Source organism: Myotis daubentonii, chromosome 16, assembly GCF_963259705.1.
Source record: "Myotis daubentonii chromosome 16, mMyoDau2.1, whole genome shotgun sequence".
NCBI lineage: Eukaryota > Metazoa > Chordata > Mammalia > Chiroptera > Vespertilionidae > Myotis > Myotis daubentonii.
In genome coordinates this window covers 53,612,493-53,635,606 of record NC_081855.1, presented here as the reverse complement: position 1 = coordinate 53,635,606, position 23,114 = coordinate 53,612,493, and the positions used below count along the sequence as shown (strand labels likewise).

Here is a 23,114-nt window from a genome sequence, read left to right as displayed (position 1 = left end):
CCCTGTGTTTCATTAGCTTTTCCCAGGCTCCCCACCCCCACATGGAACAGGGCAGATAAGAGCGTCTGAATAGTCAGGGCTCTGGGTGAGCTGGGAAGAGGGGCGACTCCATTCCCAGTTTTCGCAACTTGAAGCTGAAGGCTTTAGCTCGGCAATTTCTGAGCCCGGACTTCCCGGGGTCACCATTCCATTTAGGTTCTGAGGCTTTCTGTGGTCCGAGCCTCTCCTGGGAGGAAGCCTGGGCAGGTGTGATGGGGCATGACCCCTGGGAGGGGCCTCAGGGTCTACAGGAACCCCCTTTCCCCCAGGTTTGTAGGTTGGTGCCATGCCTCCAGCCAGGGTGAGATGGGGCATGGGGTAGGGAGGGACGGGGGAGATCAGCCGTGGCCACCCAGTTCCCAACAAGGTCTAGTTTCCAACACAACCGTCAAGACCCAAATGGGGTTTTACTGTTAAAAAGGAAGCCACTGCCAAGTAAGGAACCCACATTCCCTCCCTCCCCCCATCGTATGAGAACCGTCTGCTGGTCCTTCCCACCAGCCAGGAGGCCCTTGCCCCAGGTGTGGGCCCAGGAGCCCTGTCCCCCTAACAACTCCCTCCCCCCACTTCCCAGGCTGAGTCCGGCCACGGGTCTGTGCAGAGTTTTGGCATCATCCCAGGCTGGGAGGCCCCGGAGCCGCCATCCTGGCCTGCCTCCCAGGCTCACCTCCCTGCCCGGTGGCACTGCACACATGGAAGGGTTGGGCGGTCACCCTCATAATTCCTGGGTCTCGGGAGCCCCGGCCTTCTGAGATCCTGAGCTCCCACCTCCAGGTCACCCCCACCTGCCCAGCCTCCACCTCCCATTTCCCACTACAACCCATTCAGTCTTTGGGGCAGGAGGGCGGGTTCCAGACAGGGCCCCTCAGTTATGCCGGAAGCGTCCGTCTTTGCCATGGGTGCTTGTGCTGTGGGGCAGGCGGGGCCCACGGGTAGCCCGTCGGGAAACACCAGCCGGATTGGAGGGAGCAACGAGTGGGGAGGAAACCCCGGGGCCTGAAACGGGGGGAAGGCCAGAAGCAGGGGTTAGGAATGCCTCCCCCTCCCCCCTCTCATCACCCAGTGGTCTTGATCTCCCTGGGGCACAACCCCAAGATGCCAGTTACCCCCCCCACCCCCCCCCCCCTCGCACAGTATTCTGCAAGAACCCTGTTTCCAGCCAGGGGCGGCCTCCTCTCTGGGCAGGCCAAGGGCCCCCCTTCCCCAGCCCTTCTCGCTGGTACCGACCTGTGTTCTGCCTCGGCGGGAGTTTGATCTTGGACAAAGGCAGCGTGACCTTTCCCAGATGCCGGATACCAGGGGCTGGGTGCCCGCACACTGGCATCCTGTGGTCTGAGATGCTCTCCAGGGGGCGGGGCCCCAGGAGGTGTGTCTTGGGGCCGGAGAGCTGTGTTGGTGGGAGAACAGTAAGGCCTGAGCTGTGGGGATGTGCTATGGTTCTCAACCTTCTGGCCCTTTAAATACAGATCCTCATGTTGTGGCCCAACCATAAAATGATTTTCGTTGCTACTTCATAGCTGTCATGTTGCTACTGTTATGAATCGTCATGTACATATCTGATATGCAGGATGGTCTTAGGCGACCCCTGTGAAAGGGTCATTGGACCACCAAAGGGGTCACGACCCACAGGTTGAGAACCGCTGTGCTACAGGGATCTGCCCCCAGCTATGGGCCAGCCTGGGGACAGAGGCCTGGAGGGCAGTGCAGATGCTCCGAGCCTCTGGAGGAACCCAGCCCTCAGGCCCCCACCCACAAGGAAGGGGCCCAGACACCCCACCCCTGGCCTCACCCTTTGCCCCGTGACCTCAAAAGACCGGGACCTCCGCTTCCTCCTCTTTGCCTCCAGCGACTCCTCCTGTTTCTTGCCCAGGCCTTTCTTCTGGGCCCGCAGCCAGGGCCCAGGGCCTTCGCCTCGATGCCCGAGCGCCGGGGGTGGGGCCTCGCCGGTGCTGCTCGACAGGTTGTCCTCGCTGGCAGCGCGCTGCAGCGTGGGGCTGGGAGGCCGCTTGCAGGCCAGCGGGCCCGGTGACCCAGAATCGTCCGCCTCGCTCAGCGAGTGCAGGGACAGGGTGCTGCGCTCCATGGCCGGTGCCAGCAGGTGGCGCCCCTCGGTCCCCAGGGCCCTCGAGCGCCTCCGGGCAGCCTTCACGGAGATGCACTTGGTGCCCGTCAGAATCTCCTTTCTCTCTGCAGCGGGACAGAGTGAGCGCCCACCCCACCTGGGATCAAGGCCTCGTATTCCTCTCCCTCCTGCACCTCCAACACCCCGCCCCCCCCCCCTGGGTAGGAGCCAGAATGTCTGGGTTTCACTCCCAGCACCCCCACCTGCTTGCCATTTAAGAAGCCTGGGGCACATTTCTGAGCCTCGCTTTCATCTGTAAACGAGGTGGTAAACGAACCCCACAGGGTGATTGCCAGCATTTACTGAGACAATGGGCATGGATCCCATCTGTACCTGCAGTTATCACTGAGTGCAAGGGGGAACATATGGCCACATGTTCCCCCTTCTGACTTCTCACTGTGCCCCCGGCCCTGTGTGTCCTTGGCGGGTAACCCTCTGGGGCAGTGATTGGCAAACTGCGGCTCGGCAAACCGCAGCTCGAGAGCCACATGTGGCTCTTCGGCTCCTTGAGTGTGGCGGTATTTTGTGGAAGACCCACACTCAAGGGGCCAAAGAGCCGCATGTGGCTCCTGAGCCGTGGTTTGCTGACCACGGCTCTGGGGCATTGGTGCCTCCTTCCTAGAATGGGCAGCAGCTTCAGCAAGCAGAGGGCAGGCCAGGGCGCTCAGCTGGGCGAGCTGAGCGGTGGCGGTGATGCCAGGCTCAGTGGGGGGGGGGCACACCTTTGTGGGACAAGGGGATCTCCGACAGGTTCTCGCTGCTGTCAGGGGAGGAGTTGATGCGGCTGCTCAGGCTGACCAGGCTGTCCTGAGTGGGGGCCTGCGGACAAGGTGGTCGGGAGGACAAAGGCGCTGAACCCAGCAGAGACCCCACGCCCCACTCAGCAGAGACAGCGGGGCCTCCGGGGTGGTGGCTGCTTCGGAAAGGCTCCATCCCAACCGCTGGGCGTCCGCCCTTGTGCCCCACCCTCAGCGGAGGGGCCGTGGGGCCGAGGGTGCTCGGTGCTCAGTGCTCACCTCCTGGGTCACCAGGTGGCCAGTCTGGATGGGGGGTGGGGTGGGCACAGAGGAGCTTTTCACCTGCCAGGCCCGGGGACTGGTCTTGAACACGTGGTTGGCTTCACTGAGGTTGGCAGAAGAGGGTGGGCATCTGATGACCAAGCTGGTCCCACAGAGGGCCCACCCCCGTGCCAGGGGAGAGCTGTTTGCGTGGAGGGAGAGAGAACCCGGGAGCCCTCGCTCCAGACCTGCGTCACCTCCTCCCCGTGGCTCCTGTCCCATCTCCCCGAAGCAGCCCCGCTCTGGGCGGGCATCCCCGGTGGCCGGCAGGCAGGGCTGCTGGGACGTGTTCCCAGGCTCACCTCTCCGTGCTGAGGGGAGGGAGGATGCTGTGCTGCAGGCGCTGGGCTTCAGAGCTCAGCGTCTTCACGCTCTCCAGGTCAGCCTCAGGGGTCAGCATGGTTCCTGCTGGGACAATTTTGGGCAAGGAGCTGTCCTGGGGAGGGGGCAGGGATGGACAGTCAGAAGACGTGACCTTGGACCAGACAACAGCACAGAAGACCAGGGCTGGAATGGGGCTGGGAGCTCCCGAGGGCAGTGCTCTGGGTCCCCAGGGAAAGCTGTGGCTGTTGGGCATCCCCAGTGGCAAGGCTTTGGGCAGGATAAGGAAAGGGGGGCAGCTTCCTGGGGTGTCAGCCAGCCTGGTCCCCCGCCATTGCCTTGGGCATCAGCCTCTCCCCCAGAACATGCCAGGCGCCCACCTGCAGGGCCCTGGAGGCCACGCGGTCCATGATGGCGGCCCGCTCCAGGCTGCCCTCCTCCAGCTCCCGCAGGTACACCTCATAGAGCTCCTCCAGGTGCTGGGGGACGGCCAGGTTGTAATCTACCGGCGGAGGGAGGAGGGGCAGGGCTCAGGCGTGTCTTTGGACCCTTTGCCCCTCGGACGGGGCGTGCGCGGCTCAGAGGCGGGACCTACCGTCCATGATCTGCCGCTGGCCCTGGATGATCTCGTCGCAGAGGGCGCGGTGCTGCTCCAGGCGGCGCAGGGCCTCGCGGCGGTGGCGGAGCGCGCCCTCGCGGAGCAGCGCGTGTGACTGCATGGCCGTGTTCTCCACCTCGAGCTCGTGCACGCGGCACAGCAGGCTGAGCACCTCGCGCTGCTCCTCGGAGCCGATGCGCCCCGGCAGCGTCTCCTCCAGGCGGCGGCCCCGCGCGCTCAGCTCCCGGCAGCGCTGCTCCAGGGCCAGCTGGGGGCGGCCGGGGTCAGCGCCGGCAGCAGGCCAGGGCCGCCCCCTCTGGCCCGGCCTGTCCTCGCCCTTCCTGTCCCCGGACCCCCTCCCGGGGGGCTCCCTTCCGAGGCCCCGCCCTCGACGCTGCATCCTGGGCCTCGCAGCCAGGGGCTGCTCCCACGTGGCGCCTCTGTGCCACCTCTGGCTGCTCTGGCCACAAACTACCCCTCCACGCAGCCCATCTGGTGCCCCCAGGGCTCACGGGCCCTGAAAGCCCCCGGTTGGGGTGTTCTCCAGAACAGAAGGCAAAGAGCCGTCATGGGGAACCCTGAGTAAATGTTCGCTGCCATTTTTGGAATCCTCGGAATGTGAAGGGCATTTGTTCCATCTCCTCCACCACCCACCAGGCTGCACGGTGACTCCTGCACTTTACAGGCGAGGAGCTTGAGGGGCAGAGAGGTCACTGAGGAACTTAGCGAGGTCCCAGGGTCTCCCTCCCCCGCCCCCAGCCCTGCCCCTCCCCCTCTGAACCCGCTCTCCCCGTCCCCCAAACCCTGGGCACCTTCTGCTTGCGCAGCTTCTTCTGCTCGCCCACCAGGGTCGCGATGCTCTCCCGGGCGGCGGCCACCTCCGGCGGCTCCACGATGTCGGGCGGGTCCTCGCCCGTGTCCGAGTCCTTCTCGCTGTCGTCCTTGGTGTAGGATTCCTTCCGCTGCTCCTCCCGCCATTTGAGCGCCCTGCGTGACTTCTCCTGCTCCCAGCTGCCGCGGCCCCATCCCCGCGGGGAGGCGTGGATCCGGGCCATGGGGAACAGGGCACAGTGAGCAGCTACAGCCGGAGCCCCGCTGTCCGGGGCCCAGGGGTGGGACGGGAGGGAAGGGGAGGGGCGGGGCGGGAGGGGCGGAGTGGGATGTGTGTGCTTACCCGGCGATGGTGAGCAGGTGGCGGGAGGTGTCGATCTGCACCTCCATGGCGTGGTTCTCCAGCTCCAGCAGGCGGCGCCGCACGTCCATCTGCTCCTGGAAAGCCCCGATGAGCTGCTCCCGCAGCTGCCCCATGTCGGCCTGCTCCTCCTGCCCGCGGTGCTGCTGGACCTCAGCTGCCCATGGATGGGTGTGGGGAGCTCAGTGAGGAGAGAGGCTTCTGGCCAGGCAAGTCGAGCCACCCTTGGGGCCCTCCCCGCCCTTTCTTCCCAAACCACTTTCTGTCCAGCCACCGCCTCTAGAACGACCTCCTGGATTGCTACCTCCTCCGGCACTGCACTGAGTCTTCAGGCTGTGGCCCAAAGGTGACCCCCAGCCCCTCTGTATGAACCAGGCTCCCACTAGCTCTTACAGCACCTTTGTGTCAGCTATTGAAAGGTGCCCTTTAGCCCAGCCGGCGTGGCTCAGTGGCTGAGCATCGACCTATGAACCAGGAGGTCGTAGTTTGATTCCCTGTCAGTGCACATGCCGGGGTTGCAGGCTCGATTCCCAGTAGGGGGCGTGCACGAGGCAGCCGATTAATGATTCTCTCTCATCATTGATGTTTCTATCTGTCTTCCTCTCTGAAATCAATTTTTAAAAAGTGCCCCTTAGACACGGTACTGCCACCAGTTGGCAAACCATCATGGCAAACTTAAGCCTACAAGAGAATGTAGGCTGTGCCCCTTCTGGTGATGCCGGGCTCGGCCTCGCACCCCTACACTGCGGCGTGGAGGGTGAGGTCCTACGCAGCTAAACGCTCCTGTGTCCCTCACTCGTGGGATTCCCCCCTAATCTTCAGCGATCACGATTCCACTTTACAGCGAAGGCTCAGAGCGGTGGAGTGACTAGCACGGCTACCCAGCCAGAGTCTGACCCCAGAGCCATCTGAGACAGCCTGCAAGGGCTGAGGGAGACGGGCTCCCACTAACACAGACAGTCCTCCCCCCCACACACACACACCTTGGATGTGGCGAATGTCACCCCGCTCCAGCCGTCCCCGGGCCTGGCCTCGCCCTCCCTGCTCATCAATCTTGCACTTGAGCCGCTGGATCTCGCCCCGCAGGTCGGCGATGATGCTGGTGTACTGGGCGATGTGGTAGGAGACACTGAGCAGGTTCTGCTTCACCTGCGGGGAGCGCGGGACGGGGCAGAGCAGGTACAGTCACCCCAGGGGCAGGGCCGGCCTGCGGGTCCTCCTTTCTCTCTCTCCCCCACCCCCAGTGCTTCTGGGTGACAGCAGAGGCCTTGCCTCCCACCCCACAGCCTCTCACACCACATGCCTCTGAGAGAGCCGGCTCCTAAAATGCTGCTTCCCCGGCTGAGCCTTCACTGGCTCCCTATTGCCTGTGGTGACGGCCCACCACTGGCTGTCTGCATTTCCCTTTTCTTTCTTTTTTATTTAAAAAAATGTATTTTCGCCAAACCGGTCTGGCTCAGTGGATAGAGCGTCGGCCTGCAGACTGAAAGGTCCCAGGTTTGATTCTGGTCAAGGGCATGTACCTGGGTTGCGGGCACATCCCCAGTGGGGGGCGTGCAGGAGGCAGCTAGTCGATGTTTCACTCTCATCGATGGTTCTAACTCTCTATCCCTCTCCCTTCCTCTCTGTAAAAATCAATAAAATATATTTTTTTAAAAATAAAATAAATGTATTTTCATTTATTTCAGAGAGGAAGGGAGAGGGAGAGAGAGATAGAAACATCAATGATGAGAGTCATGGATCCGCTGCCTCCTGCACGGCCCCTACAGGGGACTGAGCCTGCAACCTGGGCATGTATGTGCCCTGACCGGGAATCGAACCGTGACCCCCTGGTTCAGAGGTCACTGAGCCCCACCAGCAGGGCTGTCTGGATTGCCTTTAGACTCGCTGCTTTGTCGTGAACATTCTATGATAGTTGAGAAGCCATCCGGCTCTCCCCATCCCACCAGACACCGTCTCCTTCCTGCTTTTGGAACCTCTACTCCTGCTGCTCCCCCTTCTGGAACGTCCTCCCAGCTTCCCGAGTCCCGCTCACAGTCTCCAAAGAGCTCCGCGGAATCCCACCAGCCGCCACCTGTTGGCATCCTTGACCTGCTGTTAATATATTCTATCAACTGGCTCAAGGACGTGCCTCCTCCCCCGCTAAGTTCCCTGAGGGTTGGAAGGGAGCGGTGGCTGGAAGATGGTAGTGTCGGGAGAATGAGCCGCTCTGACGTTCATCCACCCGCCCCTTCACACACACATCGAAATGGACTCCCTCCTAGACAGTGGGACAGTCTCAGCGCCATCACTGCCCGCGGGGGCGCCCCCTCCCTTCCTCCGGCCTCATTTTCCTAAACTGTGAAACGTGACTGATGAGTCCGGCCTCACGTGGGGAGCATGTGAGACGAATGGCAAAGGGCGCGGCGTGTGTGGCTGTTGTGATGAGGTGCTCTGAACCGTAACCGTCTGAATGAGCATCTGAAGATGCAAAGGGGAGGAGGGAGGGGCTGGGCCAGGGGAGCTCAGACCGTGAACAGGAAGGAGGGGAGCCTGGGGGGAAGCATGCAGGTGTGGGAGGTGCAGGGAGAGGGCCTGGGGGTAACATTCGGGGGGGGGGGGAAATGGGGCCAGTGCGATGGTGGCTGGTTCCAGGGAGCGCAGGAGGGGTGGCAGGGTCTGGGGTCAGTCCAGGGGCTCAGTGGGCCCTCACCCTGGTCTTGATGTTCTTGGCCCGGCCGGCGTAGGTCAGGGTGTTCCGGGACTCCTCGAAGGCGCTGCTCGCCGGGCTGATGTGGGCGATCATCACCGTGCGGCTGTTCCCCCCCAGGGAGTCCTAACAGTGAGGAGGGTTAGGGAGGGGGGGCCTGTGGTCAGCCAGGCTGCCCAGGGCCCCCTGCAGTGCCTCTCTCTCCCTCTCTCTCTCTCTCCCCCTCTCTCTCTCTCTCTCTCTCTCTCTCGTCCTGGTGCTGAACCCCACATGGTCCCCCTCAGTTCAGACTTCCCCTCCCCCTCCCCGTCCCCCACTTCCCACGTCCACTTTGTTCTCCAAAGTTCTCATCTGGAAAGTTCGAGTATCCCGGGCAGGGCCTCCGGCTCTCCTCTCCCCTCACAGAGGAGCCAGGGAAGGCACGGCTGGCTGGCTGGGAGCCCGAGGGGGCCTCCCTCCTCTCTCCTCCACGTCTGGCTGCCCAGGCTCCTCCTTTCCCGACGCTGATGTCACTGTGATCTTGGCCGGAGTGAGGAATGGGGATCGTCGCATGAAGATCGGATTTGGTGAGAGTCGCCAGATAAAATACAAATGCCCTATTTGGGACGTACTTATACTAAAAAAATGCAACTCGTTGTCTTTGTGAAATTCCACCGTGGCTGGGCACCCTGTGTATCACTGGCTAAACCCGGCAGCCTCCCCTGGTGCCCAGCGCCTGGGCCGGGCTGGCGCTGGTACCTTCAGGAGCCGGGTGAGCTTGCTGTCGCGGTAGTTGATGTACTTGTTGCTGCTCCGGTCGCTCAGAGCGTTGATGCAGTTGCCCAGGGCCAGGAGGGAGCGGTTGATGTGGGCCCCCTCTTTCATGCGCTGCCCACGGTTCTGTGTCTGGGGGCGAGCAGGGGTGGGGAGAGCTGTGGCCTTACAGGGCAGGGGACGGGCATCCCCCCAACGCCTGGGGATCCTGGGTTATGAGCCTCTCCCTCTCCCCCAGGGCTCTGAAAGGTCGACCTCCCGGGGGCATGCTCCAAGGGGAAAGAAGGAGGCCTCTGAGTGAGAATGAGGGACTGACTGCTTGCTCCTCGCTTGGGCTTGGTCGGGGCTGAGAGAGCCGCCCTCTGTCTCCCCCAGGCAGGCGCCCTGCCCAGCCTGGTGCTGTGCGGAGAATGAGGTGGAGGGAGGCGGTGGCCGCCACTCAGAGCCAAGAGAACCACAGGCACAGGGCCCTAGAGGGCGCCTCAGGCTCCAGGATGTACACGTGTGTGTGTGTGTGTGTGTGTGTGTGTGTGTGTGTTTTGGAGGGTGTGTGTGTGTGTTTTGGAGGGTGTGTGTGTGTGTGTGTGTGTGTTTTGGAGGGTGTGTGTGCGTGTGTGTGTGTGTGTGTGTGTTGGAGGGTGGCTTTCTCTCCTTTCCTTCTGTTTGAACTAGGAGGCTGGCATCCTTGCCCTCTGCCCCCTGTCTCCGCCCCCCACAAAAAACATTCTCCCCAGTCCTGGGGGAGCTGACCTCACTGGGAGGCCACATCCCCTCCTCCTGCCCCCCCCCCCCCGCCCCAGCCTCCGGGGAGCTCCCTCACTTGGGACGCGCGCTCGGAGCCGGCCAGGTCGATCATGAACAGGCGGCCCTGCCGCACCTCCTGCAGGACGTTCTTGACCCGGCTGCGCTGGCGCACGGACACCTGCAGCACCGCGTGGGAGCGGGAGGACGCCCGGTTGGCGGCCGTGGGCTCCTGGGTCCTCTGCCGGTTCCCCTTCGTCAGCAGCTGCATGATCTGGGCGGCAGGAGGGAGGCCACTCTTGGGGACCAGTGGGGGCGCTGCCACACACTGGGGAAGGGACCAGGAGGAGGAGGGCTGGCCTGTGTGTGTGGAGGGGCCTGTGGAGGGCAGGGGCTGTGTGCACACGAGCAGGCTGGTTGTCTGGTCAGCCCTCCGCCCCTCCTGCCCCTCAGGGGTCACTGTTTGCCCCCCGGCCCTGCTGGCTGCATTAGACTCGCCTCTTTGGCATTGATGGTGGAGACCTCGGTGATGCCCGCCACCTGGATCACCCCCTTGGAGTCCTCCCTCAGCTCCAAGTAGCCCAGAGCGGGGTTCAGCAGGTCCCGGATCATCTCATTGTAGATCTGAAGGGACAGGGGGGTGACAGGTATTTGTGGGAGACTGAGGCCCAGGTTCCCCATCCCTCCTGAGCGAGAAGGGACAGGAGCTCACGGGCCCCTTTGTTTCTATGGGGTGGGAGGTGGGGGGCTTCAGCGTCCACTGGAAACATTGAGCCACCAGAGCCAAGGAGAGAGGGACCCCTTTGCAGGCAGGGGATGGGGACCTGACTGACGGCCTGCCCTGCTTGTTGCTAAGCAACCCTTCCACCATTCTCCCGACCCCCACACCCAGTGCGCCTCGCTGGCTGGCAGAGTCCACGCTGTGCTGATGGGAGAGCTGCTGGCGGGGATGCATCGCTGCTCTGCCCGAGCTGTCACCCGGGAGATTATCAGCTCCTGAAGGGAGCCTCGCGGCCGGGAGCCAGATGGAGGCCAGCCCACTGGCTCTCTCGCCGCATCTGGCCTCTGCAGGCTCCCACCCCTGCTGCCCCTGCCCGGCCGGTGGTGGTCCTCCCACAGGTGGGCGCTGGGTGCTGGGGCTGGGGCTGGGGCGAGGCAGCAAAGGCTGGCAGGTTCAAGCCTGTCCATGTATGTACAGTCCTCAGCCGCCCCCACGTACAATCAGCGCCAGGAGGTGGCCTGGCAGGGCAGACAGGGTCGGCCTTAAGAAATGGACCCGGAGGCCCTCGCTGGTGTGGATAGAGCATTGGCCTGCGGACCGATGGGTCCCGGGTTCAATTCCAGTCAGGGGCACGTACCTTGGTTGCAGGCTCTTCCCCAGCCTGGGCCCTGGCTGGGGCACGTGCAGGAGGCAACCAATCGATGTGTCTCTCTCTCACTTCGATGTTTCTCTCTGTCTCTCCCTCTCTCTTCCACTCTCTCTAAAAATCAATGGAAAAATATCCTCTGGTGAGGATTAAAAGAGAAAGAAAGAAATGGACGCGAAGGACGGAGGGCGGGCGCTGAGCCCGTGCTCAGCGGAAGGCTGTTCGGGAGTGTGGGCCAGTGAGCAGGGCTCCTGAGTTTAAATCCTTGCTCCCTCTCTTTCCTGTGTGACGTTGGCCTAGTTGCCTCATGTCTCTGAGCTTCCCACTTCTGTAAAGTGGGGCCAGCAGCGTGTGCGGGAGAGCTGCCGTGGGGAGCAGCCCGGGAAACTGCCTGGTGGTGGCCCCAGGCAGGTGGCCAGCCCTGTCCCAGGGGCCCCTTGACTGAGCCGGCTGCGGGGAGGCCCACCTCCAGGTAGGACATGGAGACCTCATATTCCATGTCAGTGCTGGTCTCCTCGATGGCGCGGAAGAGGTCATCGAGGGTCCGGGCATAGATGCCTGGCTCGTGGTCCGTGCCCAGCATGGTGTAGGTCTTCCCGCAGCCTGGGCACAGCAGGTGGTGGGTGAGCGGGGTGGGTCGGGAGTGCCACCTTGCCGGGCAGGGTGTCCTGGCCAAGCCGGGTGTGTCCTCAGGCTGGGACCCCCAGCTGGCAGGGGGGTGAGGGTTGGGGAGGATGGCGTCCCGCCTGGGGATGGGGCCGCTGGGGCCTGAGGGCCCTGCGAGGGGGGTGGATCAGCTACATCCTTGAGCCCTGCCCCAGCTGGGGCCAGACGGGCTCTCTGGCACAGGGCGAGGGGGCTTGCTCCTCACGGGGGACAGCATCCGGTCCCCCCACGGCGTGGGCTCCCCTCACCTGTGGGGCCATAGGCGAAGACAGTGGCGTTGTAGCCTGAGATGACGCCTTTGATGAGGCTCTTGGTGGTGGCCTGGTACACCATCTCCTGCAGGGGAGGGAGAGGACAGCCGCCAGGGGCCTGGGCACGGGCGGGGCACACTGCCCACGGGCACCCTCCTGCTGCTCCCCACAGCGGCCTTTCTGTCCCTTGGCCCCAGAGAAGTGGGGGTGGGCGTGGAGGAGGGTGTCTCTCCTTTCAGCCCTTGGGGGGACGCCCGCCTGAAAGAGCGCTCAGGACACCTGAGATGCCTCCCCCACAGCTGGCGGCCGGCCCCCAGCCTCGGGGACGCATTGCATCTGCTCCCGGGAACGCCCCACAGGTGGGCAGGACGGGGGTCTCTGGGAGGGTGTCAGCTTCCCGGAGACTCTTCCTCACACCCGATGGGCTTCCCGCGCCTCCCTCCAGCTCCCAGGGGGCCACCTGCCGGGTGTGCCGTGGGGGTACCCATGGAGGGTGGCGTTTGCACACCAACCCGGGTGTGCCCAGGCAGGAGGCCGTGCACGTGCCAGGCAGGCGAGCGCACACTTGCACGCACGGAGCCGCAGGAGGGGGAGTGAGGGAGCGAGCGGTGGAGGGCCGGCTGAGGGCTGGTGGCAGGTCCTCTGAGGGTCCCTGACGCGGGGCAGAGGGTGTCCCCAGGCCCAGCCCTCTCACTTGTGTGGCAGTGAAGTCAAAGGCCACGTCGAACAGGTAGGACTTCTCTCGGGACCGGTGTGCCCGCAGGATGTCATCGGGGTCCTCCAGCGGGTCCATGAGAACCACCATCTGCAAAGGGCCCCCGGGCAGGCCCCCGTCACCGGAGCCCCGGCCACACGCTTGGCACTGACCTCACCCCTCCCCTCTCAGGGTGTGGGCCAGGGGTGGGGGGCCAGAAGCCGGGGGACCACAGTCAGGGCCGGCAGGAGGTCCCAGAGCTGGGCAGCCCCGGGCCCCTGAGCCCCGGGCCCAGCCCTGTCCCATCAGCACCTGTGCGCCCCATCTGGGCACTTGGCCCTGGATGCCCAAAGGAGCCCAGAGTGCCATGTGCCCTAGACCACCTTCCTCTGCCTGCACCACGCCCCGTGCTTGTCCCCAGGGGAGGAGCAACGGTAACATGGGCTGGGGCTCATTAGGCGTGTACTTGTGTCAGGACCTGTTTTGAGCACCGACCCCGTTAGTCCCACGCGGGCCAGGCGGTGAGGCCACTGCCATTCCCACTTCACAGAGGAGGAGACGGGCCCAGAGCAGTGACCTGTCCAAGCTCACACACTAGCCGGTGGGGGAACGGGACTCAAACCCGGGCCTCGAAACATGCAGACCCTTCATGTCACTGCAGCCGTGAGGCACCTAGGACCTTGCACCCCAGCCTTACCCCTGCCTCACCCCTGCACCCCTGCCTCAGCCCCCACACTGCCTCTCACCCTTGGCAGACCCAGGGGTGGGGCAAAGAGCCACTGGTGGCTCAGTGACTGGGGTGAGGAAGCAGGAGGCCCAGGCCTGGGAGGGCCACAGCCTTGGGACTCCACCAGACCCTCCCAGCATCCTCTGTGCACCCCAACATCAGCCCCCCTTCACCACTGGCCTCCTGCCGTAGGCGCGCACCTGGCTCACTGCACCTAAACTGGCCTAAGAGCCAGGGGGCCCAGCACGGCCTCCTTCTGGGATTCTCCACGGAGGAAGAAGGAGAGAGGAGAGTAGAAGGAGGAGGAGGGAGGAGGGGGGTGGAGGGAGGGCAGACAGCTCCCCAGGAGGCCCGGCCTCAGGAGTCTCACCCACCCATCAGGTGGGGTTCAGGTGAGCCAGCTGGAGGGGCCTCCAGATGGGCTGGGCTGTGCGGGGAAGACTGAGGCCCTGACTCAGGCCCCACAGCTCGCCAAGGGTCGGGGGTCACCCTGAGCTGAGCACAGGTCAGGTCGTCCAGGCTGCACTGCCCCTCGGGGTGCCCCCCTGGTCCAGCCACCTCCTCAGGCCTCTGCCCACTGCCCCCTAAGCCTCGTCCAGGATCCAGTTCCTTCTCAGCCCTAACACCTGCAGCAGGAGCCTGATCAAGTTTCAGCCCAACTGAAGATAAACCCAGCGACAAGGGCCGGGCACGGGTCCCAGCCGGCAGCACGGGAACCTGACCAGCTGTACCAGTTCTCACCTCTCTGGTGCCAGCGTGGACACAGGCAGGGCCTGAGGGGTGCCCCCAGGAAGGGCTTTGGTGCAGGGAGGGAGGGAGAGCGGGAGAGCGGCATTCAGTGATGCCCATATCCCACTGATGACCTCCAAACGACCTCCCGGCACTGCCAAGTTCATGGCCCCTGGGCATTTGGTTCCTTTGATATGCAGGCTCCTGAATCAGTGCATTGTCAACGGGCAGCCAGGATCCCCTTAAAGAGGGCTTTGTCTGGGTCTCCATCTGTCTGGGTCCCAGCCCGCGCCCCACCCTGCAGAGCATCACCCCTTCCCTGTCCCCTCGGGCAGACAAAGGGGCCCTTGTGCCGTGGCCAGGTGAGCTGGGGCCGAGCCACAGTGGGCAGCACAGGCAGTGGCCCAGGCGAACATGCTTTCTGGGCATCTCCTATGGACCAGGCACTGAGCGAGGTCGGGGGGAGAGGTATGCTTTCCTGTCGCTGACACTTGCCGTCTCGGGGGAACAGGTCATTTTAATAACAAGTGCTGCCCGGCCGGCATGGCTCAGTGGTTGAGCATCGACCTATGAACCAGGAGGTCACGGTTCTATTCCCGATCAGGGCTCGTGCAGGAGGCAGCCGATCAATGATTCTCATCATCGATGTTTCTATCTCTCTCTCCCTCTCCCTTCCTCTCTGAAATTAAAAAAAAAAAAAAAATGTTAAAAAAGAAGGAATGAAGTTCTGACACGTGCTACAATGTGGATGAACCCTGAAAGCATTACGCTCAGCGATAGGAGCCAGACACGAAGACAGTACACACTGTGCTTCCACTCATGTGAAATGTCCAGAATAGCGAATCTACGGAAATGGGAAGTAGGTCAGTGGTTGCCTGGGGCTGGGAGGGGCTGGGGAGATGGGGGGTGGTGGCTAATGGGGGTGAGGGCTAAGGGGAGGTGACGGCTAAGGGGCAGGGTGAAGAACCCTCCCATTCTCCCCCAGTCACTCACCACCAGGCTCAGCTCTAGGGGGCAACAGGGGCGTGAAGCATCCAGATGGTGGGTGTGGAGGGAGCCGGGCAAAGGGGGCGAATAGGCTGCCCCTCCCGGCACCCCATCCCCCGACACCTGCCATCTGTCACCTGATGCTTTATTTATCTTTCACAACAGCCTCCCAGTTCTGTGGCTGCGGCTCCTGTACAAGACCTCCCCTAATCCTCTCAGAGCCCGGGCTGGGCGGCTGGGCGGGCAGAGCAGGTTACTGTCCCAGCTTCTGAGGAGGAAACGGAGGCACAGCCAGGACTCGAGGGCCAGTGCCTGGCTCCTCAGACAGGACCCCAGGGGCACAGGGGGTGACAGCTGGGCTTTGAGCAGGTAGAGGCTAATTGTGGGATGACCCATATTGTCAGGTGACTTAAATTCTGTAGGTAAAGAGCTGGGAGGGAGGGGGTCCGCAGGCTGTGGACTTTTTGGGGGGGGAGAGACGGAGGGGAAGGGGGCTGGTGTGGAGTTTCTGCTTCCACCCTGGAAGCCCTGGGCCCCCAGACCTCTCAGGCCGCCCGCCCCCCACTTTGTGGTCATCAGTGGCACCCCTGAAGGGTCTGGTGTCAGGGTCTAGTCCCGCCCCTGATGCTACTAGCAGACCGAGCGCCTACCACGCTCTGTTGTTGGTTTCAGAGAGGAAGGGAGAGGAAGAGATAGAAACATCAATGATGAAAATCATGGATTGGCTGCCTCCTGCACGCCCTACACTGGGGATCTAGCCCGCAACCCAGGCATGTGCCCTGACCGGGAGTTCAACTGTGACCTCCTGGTTCATAGGTCAACACTCAACCACTGAGCCACGCCGGCTGGGCTACCACACTCTTCTAGGAACACAGACGTGTGGCGGTGACCATGGGAGGGACCCCTGGCCTGAGAGCTCTGGCACAGGCAATGGGAAGGCAAGAGGTGGGCTTGATTTTACCTCTGGGGCCCAAACCATCCTGTTTCAGCCCTTAAAGAGGCTAAAATCTGTAACCCCACTGTGTGCCAGGCGCAGGGAAAGCTCTTGCGCACATTGGCTCCGCAGGCGGCTAAAGAAGGCACGGGGGCTCCAGTCCCGAACTGCACGGGGCTCCAGGACCTGCTGAGGTCCCTGAACCCCTTTCACAAATCCGAGCCCTAACTCCCTCTTCCCCAGCATCCGGCCTCTTGTCCCCAAAGGACTTGTCCTGTGAGAGGCGCTGCACAGCCTCGTTGCTGAAATCTCCCATGTCCCCAGGAGAACAATGCCTAACGCTAAGGAAGGCTGCGCTAAGACCCCTCCCAGACTCACCCCAGCAGCCCGCGGGCTCCAGACCTCAGAGGAGGGGACAGAGCTACGACCTGCCACCTGGCCCATGACCAAGGCTGCCCAAGCCTGCACCCAAGCCTCCCTCCGGGCCAGGGCCACAGACAGGCTGGAAAGGGACAGAGGTCCAGGGTGGGGCTGGTGGGAGTGGCAGGCAAGGGGAAGCCTGTCTTTGCCTCCTGCTCGCCAGGGCCTTGCTGTCAGAGGAATGGAGCTAGTGGGGGACAGCGGGGCTTTCTGGAGGTGCCCAGCCTGCCGCTGGCTGTGGCTAATCTCCAACAGCAGGCCAGGCAGCGTATCTTTGAACCCAGTGGGGTCAGAAGGAGCTCAGGACCAGAGGCCTCTCGTCCCTGCAGGGCCCAGAGTCCGCGCTGAGAGCCCTGAGCCCACGCCGCTCAGACACCCCTCCCGCTGACAAAGGAGCAGCCGGGGAGGGAACGCCCAGCCCGGCCCGGCCGGATCAGGCCGGACCCCCGCTCACTGGCAGGGACAGAAAGGAGCCAGTGTCTGCCGTGTGTGGGCACACAATGGGCTGTGCCCAGACCGGAGCGTTTCCATCAGCATCAGTTCATATCTATCAGCCCCCGTGCTGGCCGGAAGCCAGGAGCAGCCGAGAGAGAGCCATCATTGTCCCAGCTGAGGACCTGATACCCTCGGGGACAAGTGGGACAAACAGGGAGCGGCCTAGCCTGGAAGGCGTTCTCCTCCCGCGTTCTCCGGCTCCGCACACTGCCCCTCGCAGCCCGGGGACTCTCCGTCTCTACTAGAGGCGGGTAGGGCAGCACACCCACCAGACTCCGACTGTGCGCCAGGCACTGGGAAGCACTGCTGTCCATCAGCCCACAGAGCCCCTGGAGGAGGCAGCCTGGTTACTGCCCGGGGCCGCCCAGCCGGCCAATGGCAGGACTCCCCTCCGTGACTGTTCCACACGTTCCTCCCGCTCCTGCTGCCCGAACCAGTGTAGAAGGGATCTTCCCAGCCACCCTGCTTTCCCCGAGGCCTGTGAGGAAGGCTGCTCCTTGAAAGAGGAAACAGAGGAGGAGAAGCCAGGAGGCTGGGACCACCCAGCTCCGCATGCCCACAGCTCCACTGTCAGGGTGAAAGCATAGCTGGATGGGCGCCCCCCGCAGGAGCCCAGCAGCAGGCAGGCATTGCGGGCTGAGCCGCCACCTCCAGTTCGCTTCCCCTGGCCCTTGGGCGTCCTGAGCCGAGCCTGCCATACCCAGGCCAGCACGTGCCCACTTGTGCCTTGCTCTGCATGGCATCATGCCACCCCAACTTCCCCGACCCAGCAGCACATCCCGCTGCCCTGGCGAGCACGGGCACTCAGGACAAGCAAGTGCAGTGGCCCCTGAGCAGAGGCAAGTGATCATTCTCGGGTCCCCGTAGGCCAGGGATGGCGAACCTTCTGAGCTCGGCGTGTCAGCGTTTTGAAAAACCCTAACTTAAATCTGGTGCCGTGTCACATACAGAAATTTTTGGATATTTGCAACCACAGTAAAACAAAGACTTATATTTTTGACATTTATTTTATATATTTAAATGCCATTTAACAAAGAAAAATCAACCAAAAAAATGAGTTCGCGTGTCACCTCTGACACGCGTGTCATAGGTTCACCATCACTGCCGTAGGCCATGCCACCGAGATGCTCCTACCTGGGCACAAACCTGCTGCTGGTGCCCGTACCACTGTGCCCATTCCTATCCCAGCATCTGACTCCTCAACTGCCTCCCTAAGCACACACCCTGGCCATGACCTACAGTGTGTGTGGGCTGGCCCTGCCCACATCTCCAGCTCAGCTCACACCTCCAGCCCGCTCTCTGAACCTCTCTCCTGCTTGAGCCACATCAGTTTTTTCTTTTTTAATATATGTATATTTTTATTGATTTCAGAGAAGAAGGGAGAGGGAGAGGGAGATAGAAACATCAATGATGAGAGAGAATCATTGATCAGCTGCCTCCTGCATGCTCCCTACTGGGGATCAGGCCCAAAACCTGGGCATGTGCCCTTGACTGGAATCGAACCCGGGACCCTTCAGTCCACAGGCCAACACTCTATCCACTGAGCCAAACCGGCTGGGGCAGTTTTTCCTCTGTTACCCAAGCCCACCACAGTCTCTCTCACCACTGGGCCTTTGCACATGCCAGTCCCTGTGGTTGAGATTTCTCCCTTACGGCACAGTCCTAATGACTCTTCTTCATCCCTCCTGTTTTGGTCCAGGCACCGTTTCTCCCTGACCTGCGGGACTGGGCCAAGTCCCCTCCCACTTACTATGCATTCCTTTTAGGCCCTGTGGGCTGCTAACCCCCATCTGTTTGTGCTGCAACGCTGTGATTAATGTCTTGTCCGCCCACACTGGACTCTAAGGTAACGAAGGGAGGACAGGGCCTTTTCTCTTCACCATGGCACTGTCACCAGCGTGTTGTGGGTACTTGATAAATACTGATTGCCTCCTGTGTAAACAGAGGTGGGACTTGCCCTGCTCACCTCATCATGGTGACATGAGGATCAAGAGAGCAAACAGACATCCCAGGACTTTGCAAAACATGAATACTCCGGAGGCGGGCTTTTGCTCTAGAGCAGGGGTGGGCAAACTTTTTGACTCGAGGGCCACAATGGGTTCTTAAAACTGGACCGGAGGGCCCAAACAAAAGCATGGATGGAGTGTTTGTGTGAACTAATATAAATTCAAAGTAAACATCATTACATAAAAGGGCACGGTCTCTCTCTCTTTTTTTTTTTTTAGTTTTATTCATTTCAAACGGGCCGGATCTGGCCCGCGGGCCGTAGTTTGCCCACGGCTGCTCTAGACCATGTAAATGTGTGCTCTATGCGTAGCAGACATATTAAAATGGGAAAGGCATGTCATGGGCACATGGACGTGGAAGTTTTAGAACTGGACTAGGGATCAGGACCCACCCAGGCTAGGGAAGCGTTCAGCTCTCCTTGGATCAATCTAGGAAGGCTTCCTGGAAAAAGAAGCCTGTTTCCTTGATGATGTCGCCAATTCAGTGTTAGCCAAGAGTTCAGTGGGCAGAAGAAGGACGGTGCAGCAAGCCACAGGGCCCTTCCCGTCTCTACCAGGAGAGCAGGTACCTGCCCCCATGAGGTAGGAACAGACCTGTGCCTGGCCTGCAGTTCCCAGCCACAGCCCCTCGTACCTGCTCGTCCACTTTATGGGCGATGAGGGTGGCTCCTTCCTCCAGTTCCGCCACGCTGATGGGCCGAACCCGGAGCGCCACCTGGGAGGGAAGGCCAGACCCCTGAGATGAGACGGAAAGGGCTGTGCTGGGCCCCAGAGAGAAGGATGAGAGGACCGGGGATTCCGCTAGGGCAAGCCCAGGGCTTCTCCTCTGTCCAGCCATCTCAGGCCTCCTTGGTCTTAGGAAAACTCAGTGGTTCAGGACAACCACCTGGGTCTGGGCAGGAGGTGCAGCGAATGGGGGCTGGGGCTGAGTGTGTGCATTTCCCCTGGAGCCCGTGGCTCAGGGCGACCCCCGTGGCAGAGCACTGCCTGCTCCTCCGGGCTGCGTCAGTCACATGCCCAGTTAAGCAGCGGCAGCTCCCTTGTGCTTTGAACTTGGAGGCCCTGGCACTGGAGTAGGCTGTCTGTGCCTGTGAATAAGGAACTGCAACCACAGGGGCAGCACTGAGCACAGCAGGACGGGGCTGGGGGCTGGGGGCGGGGGAACTTGCCCTCCTCAACCTGGGTCCACATTCCTACCCAAGGACAGCGCTACGGGGCCCCTACGCTCTCTCTTCTCTAGCTACTGGGAGACGCTACTGGGAGACGGTATGTCTTCTCTCTGCATGAGCCTTGCCCAGAGAATGGGGGCATGCCTAGCTGGTTTGGCTCAGTGGATAGAACATCGGCCCTCGGACTGAGTGGTCCTGGGTTCAATTCCAGTCAAGGGCACATACCTCAGTTGCAGGCCTGGTCAGGGTGGGTGCAAGAGGCAACTAATCTATGTGTCTCTCTCACATCGATGTTTCTCTCTGTCTCTCCCCCTCCATTCTACTCTCTCTAAAAATCAATGGAAAAATATTCTCAGGTGAGGATTAACAAAAAAAAAGAAAACTAAGAATTAAAAAAAAAAAAAAAGGAACGGAGGCATGTGTGTTTCTGCTGATCAAGGGGAAATGCCTGCCAGGTGTGTGGGTATAACTCCACGCTTAGCCTCTGACCGGACGCCTCAGCCAAACTCCGATGCTGGGAGGGGAGGACCCTCCCGCCCTGCGGTGCCGGACACACCACACATGCCAATCAAGCTGCTTTCAAAGAGAGCCTTCCCGACAGCCAGAGAGGAGGTTCCAGAGCCAGGGGTTTGCTGGAGGGCTGGGCCCAGGCTCCAGTTCGGAGCAGCCAGCTCGCCCTGCAGAGGCGGAGTGTCTGGGGGCAGCAGCATCCTCCTGTGACATCACCACCCACCTGCGGGGGATAAAGGCCGTGCCCAGATCTCAGAAGTTAGGGCAGGGGCCGTGGCCCTGGGGTCACTGAGCCTTCCCCCATCACTCTGACCCGGCACCACTGAGAATCAGGAGTCTGCCCTCAGTCTCTACCTGAGCCCCACGCCCACTCACACCTCTTCATCTGCCCGGACCCCAGGGCTGGCTCCGGGCGCCCCCTCAGCGGCTCCCAGCATCCTCTGGACCATTTAGTCCTCACTTGGACAGCATCTTCGTTGCAACCCAACCACCAGCCACCCCGGCCCCATGCCGGCTCCCCTGGCACCTGGAGGCTCTCCTCTGTCTACCTGTGATCCCCAGCTCCTTTAAATTCCTGACTCCACTGGGTTGGGGTACCCCCTGGCTCCCTCCTTCCTCTTCTAGGAGGAGGGCCAAGCCTGCCCTGGTGTTTCCGGATGGGGGAGCAGTCTTGTCCCAGAGACCCATGGGGCAGGCTTTGGGGCTGGGGCCCCTGGTGGGAAGGTGTAGCCCAGTGGTTCTCAGCCTGGGCTGCACATTAGAACCACCTGGGAATCTTGTTAAAATCCTGATTTCTGGGCCTCATCCTCGGGAAATTCTGTTTGTTATGGGGTGGGGCCTCATCATTAGTAACAAAGAAACAGAATTTCCGGGGGATGAGGCCCGGAAATCAGGATTTTAACAAGATTCCCGGGTGGTTCTAATGCGCAGCCCAGGCTGAGAACCGCTGGTGTAGAGGGAGGGGCGGGGCTGGGCTGGCCGCAGGCTCAGCAGGATGCCCTCTCCCTGACTCCGGGGCTCGGGGAAAGTTCTCGGACAGTCGCATTCCCTGGTCCGGAGGGTCCTTTGGGGGCGGGGAGGGGGAGGACCGCTCTGTCCGTCGGGGGTGGAATCTGAGTCTGAGCCACAGATGGGGCCCTCGACGGGCGTCTCACCGTGAGCTGCTGGTCCTTGGAGTCCCCGCCGTCCTTCATGCTTGCGGGGATGGAGGGGCTCAGGCCGCGACCGCGGGCATGGCCGAGCCGCGCCCCCAGCGTCCCCGGGTCCCCCGCAGCCTCACCGGTGCTGCCGCTGCCTGACAACCCGAAACCAACAACGCGCCCGCGGCCAAGGGCGCCGACCGGGGGGCGGGGCGAGGGGAGGGCCCCGACGGCGCCTCCCGCCCCCTGCGCCCCCGCCCCTCCCGTGCTGCGGCCCGGGGTGGGCCGCCTCCGCCGGGGAGGCGCTCGAGCCTGCGCCGCTCTCCCAGCGAGTCCCGCCTGCGCGTCCCTCCGGCCCTCGGCGAGGCCCTGCGTCCGCCCAGCGCCGCCGCCGTGTCGGTTTGGCCGCTCTCGCCGCCTCCCCGTGCCCCCTCGCTCGCGGCCGGGCCCTCTCCCGCTGCCCTCCAGGGGGCGCCCTGCGGGCTCGCCGCTCGCTGGACAGCGGCGCTCCCGGCCCCTCGCGCGGCGGCTGTGGGCCTGCCTGCCTGTCCGTCTGTCTGTCCTCCCCTTGGCGTCTCCAGGGCGGTGGCTGGCTGCCCCGTGTTCCCATGGGCGCGGCGTTCATCGCGGCTGTGGCTGGTGTCTAATCCCTGTCTCCGATGACAGAGGGGTAAACAGCTCTCCCTGTGCCCAGGCTGCCCACCCGCCTGGTGGAGGGGGGCACCTGTATTACTAGGTCACACAAGAGCCAGCCTCCATGCACCCCACTGGCAAACAGGGCCCCATCGGGAAACCCAGAATCTAGGTCAAGACGGTGGGGTCTGTGTGCCCTGTGGCTCCCCGCCCGCAGGAAGAGGCACAGTCCTGTGCAAGACAGTGTGGGTCCCACGCTGTGGCCTCCGCATGTGGCGGGCATAACAGCGATTTCACAACCGGGAGCACAGCCAGCGGGAAGACTCCCGCCTCCGGAGGCCGGGAAACCAGGATCCTGGTCCCAGCTCAGCATCCAACTCGCCAAACCACCTGGAGCCAGTGTGCCCGCCCCTCAGGGCCCTAGTTCCCTGGGTGATGGTGCGTCTGAAGGCCCATCGTCCTTGTCTTCTCCTGCCCCCCAGCTGAGCTGAGCCGGGGGGGCTTCCTTCAAGGAGCGGGGAAGGGAGCGCTCCCCCGGGGCTGCTCAGACGGCCTGGCGGGCATCCAGAGGCGGAGCCCGCCGCCAGCCTGTGCCCTGGGGGACTGGCTTCCCCGGCAGCCCCAGGAGCTTGTGTGTAGGAGTTATTAATAAGCCATGCAGAGAGCCACCTGTGGCCTCGGGTTTGGTAAGTAGATAAAGCGGGGAAGCTTGGTGGAAACGGCTCCTTCGGGGATGCAGGGGGAGGGGTGTGCGGGGAGGAGGGGGGTTGGCCCAAGATTTTGTCCTGCTTTCTGGCCCAGGCTGCCCCGAGCCTGCGCACCGAGGCTGGCGGGTGTGCCCCGTCCTCTCTGGCCCCACATCTCTGCGTCATTT

At 62.5% G+C, this 23,114-nt stretch overlaps 1 protein-coding gene across 1 annotated transcript; it reads right to left on the bottom strand.

Moving 5' to 3' along the window:
• Window positions 1-449: 449 nt before the first annotated feature.
• Window positions 450-21,787, bottom strand: KIF19 (kinesin family member 19). The gene is made up of 20 exons (XM_059671079.1): window positions 21,623-21,787; window positions 19,424-19,504; window positions 12,492-12,602; window positions 11,795-11,882; window positions 11,347-11,483; window positions 10,012-10,137; window positions 9,593-9,787; window positions 8,758-8,904; window positions 8,023-8,145; window positions 6,314-6,479; window positions 5,313-5,487; window positions 4,951-5,149; window positions 4,136-4,406; window positions 3,921-4,042; window positions 3,522-3,655; window positions 3,178-3,283; window positions 2,884-2,980; window positions 1,829-2,226; window positions 1,267-1,426; window positions 450-1,035 (listed from the first exon to the last, which is right to left on the bottom strand). Exons 1-20 carry the CDS (start codon window positions 21,659-21,661, stop codon window positions 905-907), a joined length of 3,006 nt encoding a protein of 1,001 aa, XP_059527062.1. The 5' UTR covers window positions 21,662-21,787; the 3' UTR covers window positions 450-904.
• Window positions 21,788-23,114: the final 1,327 nt, after the last annotated feature.

Bases quoted from the DNA above. Each gene is read 5' to 3' on its own strand.
- KIF19 (XM_059671079.1), bottom strand. From the start codon at position 21,661: ATGAAGGACGGCGGGGACTCCAAGGACCAGCAGCTCACG. The intron at 5,488-6,313 runs GTGTGTGTGTGT...ATCCATGGGCAG, and splicing joins TGACATTCGCCACATCCAAG to CTGAGGTCCAGCAGCACCGC. The intron at 4,043-4,135 runs GTAGGTCCCGCC...CTCCGCCGGTAG, and splicing joins CCAGCGGCAGATCATGGACG to ATTACAACCTGGCCGTCCCC.